Source organism: Eleutherodactylus coqui, chromosome 2 (assembly GCF_035609145.1).
Source record: "Eleutherodactylus coqui strain aEleCoq1 chromosome 2, aEleCoq1.hap1, whole genome shotgun sequence".
Taxonomy (NCBI): domain Eukaryota; kingdom Metazoa; phylum Chordata; class Amphibia; order Anura; family Eleutherodactylidae; genus Eleutherodactylus; species Eleutherodactylus coqui.
The window spans coordinates 319,050,011-319,065,736 of record NC_089838.1 but is presented as its reverse complement, the minus strand read 5'-3'; the positions used below and the strand labels follow the sequence as shown (position 1 = coordinate 319,065,736).

At 48.0% G+C, this 15,726-nt stretch overlaps 1 protein-coding gene across 1 annotated transcript in view; it reads right to left on the bottom strand.

The window, feature by feature from the left end:
• LOC136610273 (venom factor-like) overlaps positions 1 to 15,726 on the bottom strand; it is a 183,690-nt gene that overhangs the window by 25,481 nt on the left and 142,483 nt on the right. Inside the window, exons 27-31 of the mRNA XM_066589505.1 lie at positions 15,483 to 15,633; positions 15,129 to 15,295; positions 14,842 to 15,000; positions 11,672 to 11,731; positions 9,644 to 9,734 (exon numbers count right to left, since the gene is read on the bottom strand). Coding sequence (XP_066445602.1) covers positions 9,644 to 9,734; positions 11,672 to 11,731; positions 14,842 to 15,000; positions 15,129 to 15,295; positions 15,483 to 15,633 — 628 coding nt within the window. The remainder of the gene's footprint in view (positions 1 to 9,643; positions 9,735 to 11,671; positions 11,732 to 14,841; positions 15,001 to 15,128; positions 15,296 to 15,482; positions 15,634 to 15,726) is intronic.

Here is a 15,726-nt window from a genome sequence, read left to right as displayed (position 1 = left end):
ACACAGCTGAGGTAGTAATGTCGTGCTTCATGCAGGTGGGCTTCGGCCCACACTGCATGCCCCAGTCTGACTGGGGTTCTTTACAAGTGGACACATGTAGGTTAAACTCCGTGTGCACCTACAGCATGGGTGGCTCCCTGGAACCCACCGGCGGTACATAGAAATATCCCATTGCATTGCCCAACACAGCTGAGGTAGTAATGTCGTGCTTAATGCAGGTGGGCTTCGGCCCACACTGCATGCCCCAGTCAGACTGGGGTTCTTTTCAAGTGTACAGATGTAGTAAAAACTCCGTGTGCACCTACAGCATGGGTGGGTGCCAGGAAGCCACCGGCGGTACATAGAAATATCCCATTGCATTGCCCAACACAGCTGAGGTAGTAATGTCGTGCTTAAAGGGGTGGTCTCGCGAAACAAAGTGGGGTTATACACTTCCGTATGGCCATATTAATGCACTTTGTAATATACATCGTGCATTAAATATGAGCCATACAGAAGTTATTCCACTTACCTGCTCCGTTGCTAGCGTCCTCGTCTCCATGGTTCCGTCTAAATTCGCCGGCAGCTTGCTTTTTTAGACGCGCTTGCGCAGTCCGGTCTTCTCCATTCAGCACGAGCCGCTTCAGTGTGCTCCCCGCTACAGCTCTTCTGCGCATGCGCAGACGAGCTGTCACTGCTCGGGAGCGCGCTGGAGCGGCCATTCTGTACCTTCCTCTGTTAGAGGAAGGTGCAGAGCTGCCGAGCTGTCCGGAGAAGTCGCCCAGCTGTCCCACCGTCCAGCTGTCCTGGTAAGTGATGGGTCGGGGGGGCTGCCGCTGCGCCGGGGGAACTAGCGCTGCGCCGGGGGAACTAGCGCTGGGCCGGGGGGGGGCTGTCGCTAGGCCGGGGGGGCTGTCGCTGCGCCGGGGGAACTAGCGCTGGGCCGGGGGGGGGGCTGTCGCTAGGCCGGGGGGGCTGTCGCTGCGCCGGGGGGGGCTGTCGCTGGGCCGGGGGGGGGCTGCCGCTGTGATGGGGGGGGGGCTGCGCCGGTTACCTGCTGCCTGGCGGTGGGTGACAGGTCAGCCATGTTCATTCCTGGGGTCCGGTCGGCGGCTGCGGGGCGGCTGGTTGCCATGGAGACACAGCTGGTAGCGTCTCGGGAGCGCGCACGTCGGGCTACAGCAAGCGAAGGGAAAAGAGCTGGCGGCCATCTTGGGGAAAAGTTTTATAAGTTGCTGAAACGCTGGAACGGTAAGTAGAAACCAGCTAGGAAAGTAATTTACAGGGGTAATTAGTAATGTATGTTTAATTAGGGGGACTGGGCAAAAAAAAAAATTCACTGCTTCCTCGAGACATCTCCTTTAATGCAGGTGGGCTAAAAATTTATTTGATTACACTGTAGGCGAGGGCCCACAAAAATTGCTGTATCAACAGTACTAATGTAGCTGAAAAAAATTGGCCATGGCCAACCAAGAGGGCAGGTGAAACCCATTAATCGCTTTGGTTAATGTGGCTTAAGTGGTAACTAGGCCTGGAGGCAGCCCAGTTTAACGAAAAATTGGTTCAAGTTAAAGTTCCAACGCTTTTCAGAGCATTGAAACATCTAAAAATTGTTTCGAAAAATTATGAGTGAGCCTTGTGGCCCTAAGAAAAATTGCCCGTTCAGCGTGATAACGTGAGGTTTCAGGAGGAGGAGCAGGAGGAGGAGGAGGAGGAATATTAGACACAGATTGATGAAGCAGAAATGTCCCCGTTTTGGATGGTGAGAGAGAACTATGCTTCCATCCGCGGGTGCAGCCTACGTATTGCTTACGTATCGCTGCTGTCCGCTGGTGGAGAAGAGAAGTCTGGGGAAATCCAGGCTTTGTTCATCTTGATGAGTGTTAGCCTGTCGGCACTGTCGGTTGACAGGCGGGTACGCTTATCTGTGATGATTCCCCCAGCCGCACTAAACACCCTCTCCGACAAGACGCTAGCCGCAGGACAAGCAAGCACCTCCAGGGCATACAGCGCTAGTTCAGGCCATGTGTCCAGCTTCGACACCCAGTAGTTGTAGGGGGCAGAGGCGTCACCGAGGATTCTCGTGCGATCGGCTACGTACTCCCTCACCATCCTTTTACAGTACTCCCGCCGACTCAGCCTTGACTGGGGAGCGGTGACACAGTCTTGCTGGGGAGCCATAAAGCTGGCCAGGCCCTTAAAGACTGTTGCACTGTCTGGGCTGTACATGCTGCTCGATCTACGCACCTCCCCTGCTACATGGCCCTCGGAACTGCGCCTTCTGCCACTACCGCTGTCGGATGGGAATTTTACCATCAGTTTGTCCGCCAGGGTCCTGTGGTATAGCAACACTCTCGAACCCCTTTCCTCTTCGGGAATGAGACTGGGAAGGTTCTCCTTATAGCGTGGGTCGAGCAGTGTGTACACCAAGTAATCCGTAGTGGCCAGAATGCGTTGTATGCGAGGGTCACGAGAAAGGCATCCTAACATGAAGTCAGCCATGCGTGCCAGGGTACCTGTACGCAACACATGGCTGTCCGCACTAGGAAGATCACTTTCAGGATCCTCCTCCTCCTCCTCCTCCTCCTCCTCAGGCCATACACGCTGAAATGATGACAGGCAACCAGCATGGGTACCGTCAGCAGTGGGCCAAGCTGTCTCTTCCCCCTCCTCCTCCTGAACGCGCTGAGATATAGACAGGAGGGTGCTCTGACTATCCAGCGACATACTGTCTTCCCCCGGCTCTGTTTCCGAGCGCAAAGCGGCTGCCTTTATGGTTTGCAGGGAACTTCTCAAGATGCATAGCAGAGGAATGGTGACGCTAATGATTGCAGCATCGCCGCTCACCACCTGGGTAGACTGATCAAAGTTTCGAAGGACCTGGCAAATGTCTGCCAACCAGGCCCACTCTTCTGAAAAGAATTGAGGAGGCTGACTCCCACTGCGCCGCCCATGTTGGAGTTGGTATTCCACGATAGCTCTACGCTGCTCATAGAGCCTGGCCAACATGTGGAGCGTAGAGTTCCACCGTGTGGGCACGTCGCACAGCAGTCGGTGCACTGGCAGATTAAACCGATGTTGCAGGGTGCGCAGGGTGGCAGCGTCCGTGTGGGACTTGCGGAAATGTGCGCAGAGCCGGCGCACCTTTACGAGCAGGTCTGACAAGCGTGGGTAACTTTTCAGAAAGCGCTGAACCACCAAATTAAAGACGTGGGCCAGGCATGGCACGTGCGTGAGGCTGCCGAGCTGCCGAGCCGCCACCAGGTTACGCCCGTTGTCACACACGACCATGCCCGGTTGGAGGCTCAGCGGCGCAAGCCAACGGTCCGTCTGCTCTGTCAGACCCTGCAGCAGTTCGTGGGCCGTGTGCCTCCTATCTCCTAAGCTGAGTAGTTTCAGCACGGCCTGCTGACACTTGCCCACCGCTGTGCTGCCACGCCGCGCGACACCGACTGCTGGCGACGTCCTGCTGCTGCTGACACATCTAGATTGCGAGACAGAGGTTGAGGAGGAGGAGGAGGGTGCTTTAGTGGAAGAAGCATACACCGCCGCAGATACCACCACCGAGCTGGGGCCCGCAATTCTGGGGGTGGGTAGGACGTGAGCGGTCCCAGGCTCTGACTCTGTCCCAGCCTCCACTAAATTCACCCAATGTGCCGTCAGGGAGATGTAGTGGCCCTACCCGCCTGTGCTTGTCCACGTGTCCGTAGTTAAGTGGACCTTGCCACTAACCGCATTGGTGAGGGCGCGTACAATGTTGCGGGAGACATGGTCGTGCAGGGCTGGGACGGCACATCGGGAAAAGTAGTGGCGACTGGGAACTGAGTAGCGCGGGGCCGCCGCCGCCATCATAGCTTTGAAGGACTCCGTTTCCACAACCCTATACGGCAGCATCTCAAGGCTGATAAATTTGGCTATGTGGACGGTTAACGATTGAGCGTGCGGGTGCGTGGTGGCGTACTTGCGCTTGCGCTCCAACACTTGCGCTAGCGACGGCTGGACTGTGCGGTGCGAGACATTGGGGATGGGGCCGAGGACAGCGGAGGTGAGGCTGTGGGTGCAGGCCATGAGACGGTTGTGCCTGTGTCCTGAGAGGGAGGTTGGATCTCAGTGGCAGGTTGGGGCACAGGGGGAGAGGCAGCGGTGCAAACCGGAGGCGGTGAACGGCCTTCGTCGCACCTTGTGGGGTGCTTGGCCATCATATGTCTGCGCATGCTGGTGGTGGTCAGGCTGTTGGTGGTGGCTCCCCGGCTGATCTTGGCGCGACAAAGGTTGCACACCACTGTTCGTCGGTCATCAGGCGTCTCTGTGAAAAACTGCCAGACCTTAGAGCACCTCGGCCTCTGCAGGGTGGCATGGCGCGAGGGTGTGCTTTGGGAAACACTTGGTGGATTATTCGGTCTGGCCCTGCCTCTACCCCTGGCCACCGCACTGCCTCTTGCAACCTGCCCTGCTGATGCCCTTGCCTCCCCCTCTGAAGACCTGTCCTGAGTAGGCGTTGCACACCAGGTGGGGTCAGTCACCTCATCGTCCTGCTGCTCTTCCTCCGAATCCTCTGTGCGCTGCTCCCTTGGACTTACTGCCCTTACTACTACCTCACTGCAAGACAACTGTGTCTCATCGTCATCGTCCTCCTCACCCACAGAAAGTTCTTGAGACAGTTGGCGGAAGTCCCCAGCCTCTTCCCCCCGACCCCGGGAACTTTCGAATGGTTGGGCATCAGTGACGATAAACTCCTCTGGTGGGAGAGGAACCGCTGCTGCCCAATCTAAGCAGGGGCCCGAGAACAGTTCCTGGGAGTGTTCCCGCTCCTGAGCAGGTGTCATTGTAGTGGAGTGAGGAGGCTGGGAGGAAGGAGGAGCAGCAGACAGAGGATTCGGATTTGCAGCACTGGACGGCGCAGAACTGTGGGTGGATGATAGCTTGCTCGAAGCACTTTCTGCCATTCAGGACAGGACCTGCTCACACTGCTCATTTTCTAATAAAGGTCTCCCGCGTGGACCCATTAATTGGGCGATGAATGTGGGGACGCCAGAAACATGCCTCTCTCCTAATCGCGCAGCAGTCGGCTGCGACACACCTGGATCAGGAGCTCGGCCTGTGCCCACACCCTCACTTGGCCCTCTGCGTCCTCGGCCACATCCACGTCCACGTCCACGTCCTCTAGGCTTACCCCTACCCCTCAGCATGCTGTATTACCAGTGATTTGATTTCCCAGGCAGGAAATAAATTGGCGCAAGCCTGCAGGCCAAATATAATGTTTTCGCTTTTTTGCAAACGGAAGACCCCACTGCGTGTATTCAATGAAAAACAAGAAGTTTAATGTCTGTGGTGTGGCCCTCAAAAAGTGTCACACAACTATAGTGTAGCAGAGTTATTAACTCTAGCAGAGCAGGTATTTGCCAGTCAGGAAAGACAATGGCGCTAGGCTGCAGTAAAGCGTAGCTGGTTGCGTCTGATTTTTGTACGTACTACACGCAGCACACACGTACACGGAGACCTTAGGACTGACACAGGCAGGCCAAATATAATTTCTTTTCCTTTTTAGCAAAGGGAAGACCCCACTGCGTATATTCAATGAACAAGAAGTTTAATATCTGTGGTGTGGCCCTCAAAAAGTGTCACACAACTATAGTGTAGCAGAGTTATTAACTCTAGCAGAGCAGGTATTTGCCAGTCAGGAAAGACAATGGCGCTAGGCTGCAGTAAAGCGTAGCTGGTTGCGTCTGATTTTTGTACGTACTACACGCAGCACACACGTACACGGAGACCTTAGGACTGACACAGGCAGGCCAAATATAATTTCTTTTCCTTTTTAGCAAAGGGAAGACCCCACTGCGTATATTCAATGAACAAGAAGTTTAATATCTGTGGTGTGGCCCTCAAAAAGTGTCACACAACTATAGTGTAGCAGAGTTATTAACTCTAGCAGAGCAGGTATTTGCCAGTCAGGAAAGACAATGGCGCTAGGCTGCAGTAAAGCGTAGCTGGTTGCGTCTGATTTTTGTACGTACTACACGCAGCACACACGTACACGGAGACCTTAGGACTGACACAGGCAGGCCAAATATAATTTCTTTTCCTTTTTAGCAAAGGGAAGACCCCACTGCGTGTATTCAATGAATAATAAATGTCTTCTGGCCCTGCCTACACAATTCTATCCCTGTAGTATTAATGCCGGGTGCAATGCTCTGCACAGCCGGTTTTGAGAAAAAAAAAAATATGCAACACTGCTAACAGCAGCCTGGACAGTACTGCACACGGATAGAAGTGGCCCTAGAAAGGACCGTTGGGGTTCTTGAAGCCTACACTAACTCCTAACACTCTCCCTGCCTAACCCCCACTTCTGTCCCTATTGCTGGGCGCAATGCTCTGCAGATCCAATTTTGGACAAAAAAAAAAAAAAATTACTGTGCTAACACAGTACTGCACACTAGTAGATGTGGCCCTGAGAAGGGCCGTTGGGGTTCTTGAAGCCTACACTGACTCCTAACGCTCTCCCTACAGCAGCACCAGCAGCAGCACTTTCCCTCAGCTAAGTCACAAGGCATGTGTGGCGAGCCGCGGGAGGGGCCGATTTATATACTCGGGTGACATCTGATCGCCCCAGCCACTCACAGCAGGGGGGTGGTATAGGGCTTGAACGTCACAGGGGAAGTTGTAATGCCTTCCCTGTCTTTCAATTGGCCAGAAAAGCGCGCAAACGTCTCAGAGAGGAAACTGAAAGTAACCGGAACACCGCGTGGTGCTCGTTACGAGTAACGAGCATCCCGAACACCCTAATATTCGCACGAATATCAAGCTCGGACGAGTACGTTCGCTCATCTCTACAAACTACACGAGCGAGTAGTACCTTATTCGAGTACCTGCCTGCTCGTCTCTAAAGACTCGGGTGCCGGCGGGGGAGAGTGGTGAGTTGTGGGAGTGAGCAGTGGGGAGCCGGAGGGAGAGAGTGAGAGAGATCTTCCCTTCATTGCTTCCCGCTCTCCCCCGCCGCTCTCTGCCCACCGCCGGCACCCGAATCTTTAGAGAAGAGCAGGCAGGTACTCGCATAAGGCACTACTCGCTCGAGTAGTTTGCCTTAGCGAGTATGCTCACTCATCTCTAATCAACATATTAGTTCAAAAGATATCCATGAAAATAATTTTTTATTGGTCCTAAATCAACCTCCCTCAAGATGGATTAAGGTTGGATGGGGCCTCTAGTTCAAATATCTGTGACTCAAGGTATCACTACTTTCTAATAAAGGTACCACTAGTTCACAAAGAATTGTTAAATTCTAAATCTATCACTAGCTCACACACAATTAGTAATTCTTGGAGGAAAATACTGATCTCCATCTAATAAAATGATGAGCAGGATAATACATTTTTTTTTAGAAAAGAATCAATGTAATCTTCAAAATGCACCAAAAATGAATTAAGACCCAAGATCATGTCATAAAAATCATTGAGACCCTGGAGCAGACCCCAAAATAAATTCAGACCTAAGACAAGAACCTTAAAATACAACCCCAATTGCAAAGAAGTTGGGACAATGCGTAAAATGTAAAGAAATGTGAAGAAAGAAAGAATGCAATGATTTGGAGATCTCATATTACCATATTTTATACACCATAGAACTTACCAGAAGTAGAAAGTGAGACATTTTTCCATTTTATTAAAATAATTAACTTATTTAGAAATAAATAGCAAGAAAACATCTCACAGACGTTGGGACAGGGCCATGTCTACCATTGTGTAGCATCCCCTCTTTTTACAACTGGACTCTTCTATACCTCACACCAGAGCTCATAATTTAACCAGACCCCTGACAAAACCCCAGAATCAATTGAGACCCCAGACCAGGCCATCAAAGTAATTCAGACCTTAGACTCAAAAATTAATTGAAGCCAAACATGAAAATGAATTCAGACCACAAAACAAATGGCAATATCAATTGAGACCCCAGACTAGAAACTAAAATTTACTTCAGACACCAGACCGGCTTCCAAAATAAATTGAGACCTTAAATCAGATCCCAAAATTGTGACCTCAGATCTTACCCCTAAAATGAATAAACATCACACATCAGAGCAAAAAAAAATACTTAGACCCCAAAGCAGACCATTTGTTTTCTATTTTTGTTCCTGGCTTCGCTTCATCTCTAGGCTCTGTCGCACATTAAGTCCTCTCACCAACCAACATAAGGATGTTGTATGTGGCAAGTGAAAAGGACCCAGGAGTGAAGAGAAGTAAATAAGGGGTTTGTGAGAAGGTCCTTATTACTTCCTGGGTGGTATAGATGTTAGATTTGCGTGGGCTAGTGAGCACAGGGCACTCATGAACATTACCGTGGATAGGGAACACAAGGTGAAACACCTCTCCCTATCTTCTACAAAGGAAGCTGAACACACCCACGCCTGGGAAGACAGCTTTATGTGTACTGACCTACAGTGATTGGCTGACTGGAGACACACACACTCAGCCAGCACAATGCCCAATACCTGAGCAGGAGAGCTCCAGAGAACCTGTAGTCTAACAGATCTCAGGAGACAGACGTGACTACAGGCCTAGCCAGCACATACTCTTTGTTCCTTCTCTATATTCTAGCCTTGACCACTTCTTTTTTTAATTCTAAGAATTTTATTGGATTTTTTAAAATAAAGGTTATAAAGTCTTATAAAAAAACATGTATACGACCTTACATCTTATATGCCAGGGTGCAATAATTATACAGAATCTGCAGATATAAAAATGGAGTGCAAATCTAGATTTCAAGATAGTTTGTCACTGGAGTAAAAGAGACCTTAAACAAAGGAGTTAGACCAGTTAGACCAGTTAACAACAGAGTCCATGACTGCCTATGTCCTATAGCTTAAATAATTAAGTGAAAAAATAGGAGCAGGACAATAGTGTTAGAGCTGGACCAAAATCAACATCCGACCATGGTGTGCATCACTTCAAAGAAGCTCCTGATGCCGATAGGTCTCCGAATTGTGTGTATACCCCCTCACCAAAGTCCTGAGGCTAACTGCTATCAGAACTGTGTGTGAGTCCACAATGGAGGAAAGACCAGGAGCAGTAAAGAAGGGGTTTTGGAAGAAGCCTCAAAGTTCACTGGCGTGATTATACTTGGCCAGCACATGCCCCAGATACCCTCCTTATAATCCAGCCATGATCTCTTCCAAGGGACAGTATAGAGCCAGATAAAGACCTGAAATATGTGTCGCCAGATCCATCAAACATTAGATTGTTGACAGATTCCACCAAAAACTGTCTGGATCTGCTAACACATCTCACAGTATATCTACATCCATCTTAAAGGGATTTTCCACATTAAATCACTGATTACCTATCCTCAGCATGGATCATCAGTAGTTAATAGATGAACTTCAACCATCTTGCTGCTCTGTCAGTGTTTGGAGCCGATATGTTACAGGACACGCACAGCTTTCTCTGAAGTGGCCCAGCATGGTCTTTCAGGTAAAGTTCCTAGTGAAGTGAATGAGAACTTTGTCTAGAATACCAAGTTACACCACTACAGAGAGAACAGAGCTGTGTGATTACTGTAATCTATCGGCTCAATACACTGACGGAGCAACCCGACAAATAACTGATCAGCCGGGGTCCTAGGTAGCAGACCCCAGCGGACAAATATTCCAAGGAACGCGTTTCACACTTACCAAGAGGTTCCTTATGTACGGTGACCGACAGGTCAAAGTTGTTGCATTCTTTTTCCATTTTTGTCTCAATCTCATAGTAAGTGGCCATCACCTAGACAAGAAATAATCATCAACATCCATGTAGAATTGGGGTTGTTAAGGATTAGAAAAATAGCAGTTTTTTTTTTTAAAAAAGGCGCCACCTGTCCATGGGTTGTGTTGTGTCTCGCACCGCAGCTCAGCTCTACTGAAGTAAATACAGCTGAGCTGCAGTGTGAGACACAACCCATGGACAGATAGCGCTGCTTCTGAATGAATGTTTTTCTAATCCTGGACAACCCCTTTAAGGAAATAATCAGAAAATGTCATTATGCAAGCTTATCAATGTTATGCTTTCACATGGTGACCAGAAATTACACCAGACACCTAATGTTCCCATGTGTCTGTATTACTGACCTGTAGGAACCTCTTGGGCCACCATATTGTTCCATAATATGGCAGGTAATGCAACAAAATCAGAGATACGGTATGGCTCAGGGATGTAGTTAGTTTCCTTTATATTCAAAGTTTTAGTTTTGCACCCTAGCTAAAATACCTTGGGCAAGACAAAATGGCTTGTTGGGTAGCCCTTAGCATTCAGGACCGAAGAACACATCTTGTAGTCCCACCCAGCTACAGACTTGGTTCTTGTGTATAACAGTGCCATTAGTTCCATAATACAGCCGTGTGCCGTGCCCTTAGCTTATCCGGAGAGGTGAAAATCTGTTAGGAACTTGCAACCAGTTTTTAGGGCTTTTTTTGATGGAGAAATGAAAATCTCTAACCAGGAGCAGTAGATGTGATTGTTTCTTCAAATGACAAAGAACAATAAGGGGCTATACAAAATTACCAAGACTAAGGGCTCATGTCCACGGGGAAAATAGGATTTAGGATCCGCAGCGGATTTCCTGCATGCGGATCCGCACCCCATAGGGATGCATTGACCACCCGCGGGTACATAAATACCCGCGGATCGTCAATAAAAGTGATTTTAAAAAAAATGGAGCATGAAAAAATCTGGACCATGCTCCATTTTCATGCGGGTCTCCCGCGGGGACGGCTCCCGCGGGCTTCTATTGAAGCCTATGGAAGCCGTCCGGATCCGCGGGAGACCTAAAATAGGAATTTAAAGCATTTACTCACCCGCAGCGGACCGCGAAGCTCTTCTCTTCCTCACGGCCGCATCTCCCTTGCTTCGGCTCGGCGGATGTGCCCGGCACATGCGCGCGGCACGTCGACGACGTGCCGCCGGCGTCAGGAATTCATCCGCCGGCCGAAAATGAAGATCCGGCCGTGAGGAAGAGCAGAGCTTCGTCGCCCGCGCCGGATAGGTAAATTCTTTTAAATTGCTATTTTCGGCGCTCATGTCCGCGGGGCAGGAGGGACCCGCTGCAGATTCTCCATGGAGAATCTGCAGCGGATCTGATTTTCCCCGTGGACATGAGGCCTTAAAGGAAAAAACTTAAATTGCACTTTGCTTCATCCATCACCGATTTTATGAGCTATCCATAATGTCTCAGATATCTATATTGATGTCAAGTCATGTGACAATGACAGCCAATCTGGCACGAATGTGGCCTTGCCACATCAGGTTAATTATGCTACCGCAGATAATAGACACATGGAAGAGTGTAGATATCTGGGGAGGACTGGTAATGTTAGACTAATGTGGCTAGGTTATTTTAACCCTTTCCAATCCAATTTGTATCCTAATTTTCCTAGGGGGCTTACTCTTTTTTTGCCGTTATACAACGGCGCTCTATGCTGGCTAAACCCAGTACTGCATGAGGTGACATGTCAGATGGGTTCTGACAGCAGAGAGGTTGGCAATATACAGTAAGATAACCCCGGCGGATGTCTTCCAACATTAGAGCTGTACAGCCTTAAATCATAATGTCTTCAGAGGTCAGACAGTGGATTAGAAAGGGTTAAGGTGCGCTTATGTTATTTAAGTTTTAGACCCCCTATAATTAACTGCAAAGCATATCCTAAGGTTATGTATAGTCTTACCGTAAGTGCAGCTTGTCCACTTCCCTTTGCTTTGACCACAAAATCACCGTTTGTATTGGTCTGTAAAGAAACCACAGTCATATCGGATGTCTCCAAGTCTGTTATAATGTTATAATGTCTCAGTGACTTCCAAGTCGAGCTCTTCTGTTTTGTTGTTCCCTAGGCTCCACTCACACTGGTTATATGGCTCCGTTCACAATAACATCAAGGTTTCTTTTCATCAGGTTCTAATAGTCTCTGATGAGTGTAATAATGTGATCTGCCGCATTATTCTGCCCGATGAAAAAACAGAATCTCTGCTGGACCCATAATAAGTTGGACTAGATGTCATTTCTGACCTTGGTCATTACAGTGCAACGTCCCCAGATGGAACTTTATAAGTGCACTCATCTGCCACCACATTCACTGTCTCTGTCTTTGTTTTAGTTGGGCTTTGTTTTCAAGCCTACCACCCATTTGTGCCTTTGGTGGAATATGTCCACATCAGCCCCTCTCTCCGTCCCCCACCCCTATAGAGCTCACATACACAATGCAGCACAAAAGTTTCATAAATCGTGGAACTACTGCTTTCTCTCTTTAATCCCCAGCTCTTAGCTGCAGTGGACATCTCTCCTAACCCAGATCCACCTTCTTCTACTATTCACTTCAACTACTTAACTGCCCCACAAAGAAACCCTGAGTATCTAATTACTATTCATTGTGCTGTATGTCTTCTCCACAGAGCTCTCCATAGTGCTGCACCACCCTATATCTCCTCCATTATCTCTGTCTACCCCTGCTTTCCCTAATCTAAATGATCTAAGGCTAACATCTTCTATTATCCAAACCTTTCACTTTTGTCTGCATGACTTCTCATGCTGTACCAGTCCTCTGGGATGCGACAGCACACCATGGCCATCTATTTAATGGCCGTTATATCTGTAGGAGCAGTGTAAAAACAGAGCACAGGCTTGAGTTTATGCTGAAATTAGCTATTATGGGTCCTATAGTTATGTAATTTGGATGGTGTAAGAGCGACCTCTACTGGTTGTCATACATTACTGCAGTTTGTGTATTTCTCTACTGAGTGTTGTATGTGATACCTCATTGGCTGCAGAGGTCAGGTGGGAGATCTGGAGGACTTGAGATCATAGACAGTTACAGGCTGGAGAGCAATTCCAGTAATACTGAGTATTAAGAGAGACTACATTGCCAGTAGAGAGCGCTGCCAAAAGGAGTGAGGAGTCGGATGAGGTAGCCGTGTGAGACGTCTCCTGGGGAATCTGTGCCTGTTAGTGAGGGACAATGGCACAAGAAAGGAGACAGCCGGTGTTTGAGAAGCACAGCTCCATAATGTGCTAGAACCAACATCGCTGAGAGAATGAACCTGCAGGGTCTACAACTAGAGAGACTGCTATAAAGGATTCACATCATCCTGCAACTCTGTGAATTGTGAAACCCCCAACAGACATCCAAAGATGTGTACCTATATTATGATACTGAACCCACTGGAGATATGTAAGTGATACTGGCCTGCAGGAAAATCCCCAACGTGTGCACACGGGTAATGACTTAAAAGCAGGCCTGCCAGTTAAAGTATGTGAGCTCGAGCCGACACCAGAGGAACACATGTTCTTCCACTAGTTGCGTCCAAGTTATTGGACAACACTTGTCTTATTTTCATATTGTGTGCAGGTGAACGTCATTGGTGGGTTGAAATGTTCTGTGGTTCTACCAAGTGTTCTATGGTTGAAGGGTGTTGCTGATTGTTACTATACCCCAATCGTGTTAGAGTTCAGCATACTCCTAGAGTCAGATAGGTTGTCTACCGTTTCTGAATAGCTGCATATTACTTATCTATTAAAAGAAAATTCTACGACAACTTCATCTCCAAGTTTGTTAAAATAAAAAAAACATATTTTTGTAAGCCTGGTGTTCACATTGTGTCCTGATTCATGTTTCACCAGCCCCTACCACAACAGGCAGAATGCTATGTAAATAGCATAGATACTCTATGATACTCCCACAGTGCACAATGGCCATGCATTTAATGGCTATTCTATCAGTAGAAGCAGCAACTGCGCGAACACACAGAGCAAAGTTGTGTCATTCGCTACAGACATCCACAAAAAGAAAAAAAAGAGTCACAGCAGCACTCCGAGGGTTCAGCCACACCGCTGGTGCAAGGCACTATGCAATAGCCCAGTTAGGGTCCCGACTCCCCGGGTCCACCGTTGGTCATCAATGCAGAAATGAAGAACCAGGCAGCATTCATTAAAATCCTCTTCTTTATTGGAACATGAGGAAGCAAGCAGCCACGTATCGACCCTGTGCTCGAGTCTTTATCAAGCCCTGTGCTTGATAAAGACCCGAGCACAGGGTCGATACGTGGCTGCTTGCTTCCTCATGTTCCAATAAAGAAGAGGATTTTAATGAATGCTGCCTGGTTCTTCATTGCTACAGACATCCAAACTGCCACTGGATGTGATGTGTGCACAAGAAATGGCCAGGAGCTTCATGAAATGGGTTTCCATGGGCAAGCAGCTGTACAAACCTAAATCAGCAAGCACAATGCCAAGCGTCTGCTGGAGTGGTGTAAAGCTCATCATTACTGGACTCTGGAGCCATGGAAATGTGTTCTGGGATTGATGCATGCCATGAGAATGCTACAGTACCTACCCGAATACTTAGTACCTACTGTATAATGGGGTGGTAATGGTCTGGACTATTATTCATGGTTTAGTCCCATCTAAACTTTTTGTGAATAGAACACTGACTGAGTCAGAACTTTTTATCCAACGTCTTTGCTTGACCTCACACACACTTTTGGCTGAAATGGGTGCAAATACCCACAAACACACTCCAGATTCTTGTGGAAAGCCTTCCCAGAAGTGTGGAGGGCCTCAGCTCAATAGTAACACCCATGGATAAGGAATGAGATGTCCAACAAGCTTATATTAGAGTAATGGTGAGATGTCCATGTACTTATGGCTATATAGAGTAATGTGTGTTCTTTAGAAAGAGCTGGATAGAGAAGAGGAAGAACCAACATCCAGATGAATGAAGGCAATTCTAAAAATCATGGACATCACATTAATCAGCATGAAAACTGTTAATACGGTCGCCGGTATTTAAAATAAGCTCAATGCTATTGAACAATATAATGATAGAATACGAGAAAATATTCCTACCGATTCAGAACGGAGCTGAAGAGCATTGTCTACGTTGAGGCGGTACATGGTTGTGGCTGTTCTTCCAGGCAACTTAAAAGCAACATCCATATCCAGCGTCTTCCGACCAGCTTTGGCTAATTCGTATTGGGCCAGTGCTTGAAATAGCATTATGGTAGACTAAAGGAGAAAATAAAGAGAGGCTTCATCTGAGAAGGTCTGGTGAGATGCCATGTTGGGGTTTTGGTTTGATGGGAGAGGTTTAAAAACAAAAGAAAAAAAGTATTTTTTAAGCCTCCATGACTTACTTGTGGAGCTATATATTTTTCATTATAGTATCGCTGCTCGATAAGCCAACGGACCACTGGATCAATGGCATCTGATGCATCCAATTTCAGAAGAGTAAGGAGAGCATAAGATGAGGCTTCTATGGAAATATCCTTGGATCCATCTTGGTTATCCCAGTAGGTTTTGTCTTGGTAGGCCGGAGAAAATGATAATAAGTATTGGTGGTGGCCAAGGATAATTAGGAGAGTCATTAGCATACATGGGAATATTCTGTACATATCTGACCACCAGCTTTTACACTAGAGCTAACTATATAGCTGGCATTATTGCATTCGCCAACCCTAACCATCAGATATATCACCTTTAACCCTTACCTTTTGCTGCAGACAGTAGTTTTTCTGGATCCTTTAGTTTCCCAGCCAAAGCAAGCGCATACGATGTAATTGCAACAGAATGCGGTTTCTGCAGCTTTTTATAGTTTTCTGCTATGAAGTTTACAGCTTTATCAATACTGATCTGCAGATTCTGAAAGGGGAAGTTAGAAAACGTTTAGAATATGAGTTACATTATATACAAAACAGTGACCATCGGGTACATTCAAAATCTCTCAATAGGTTT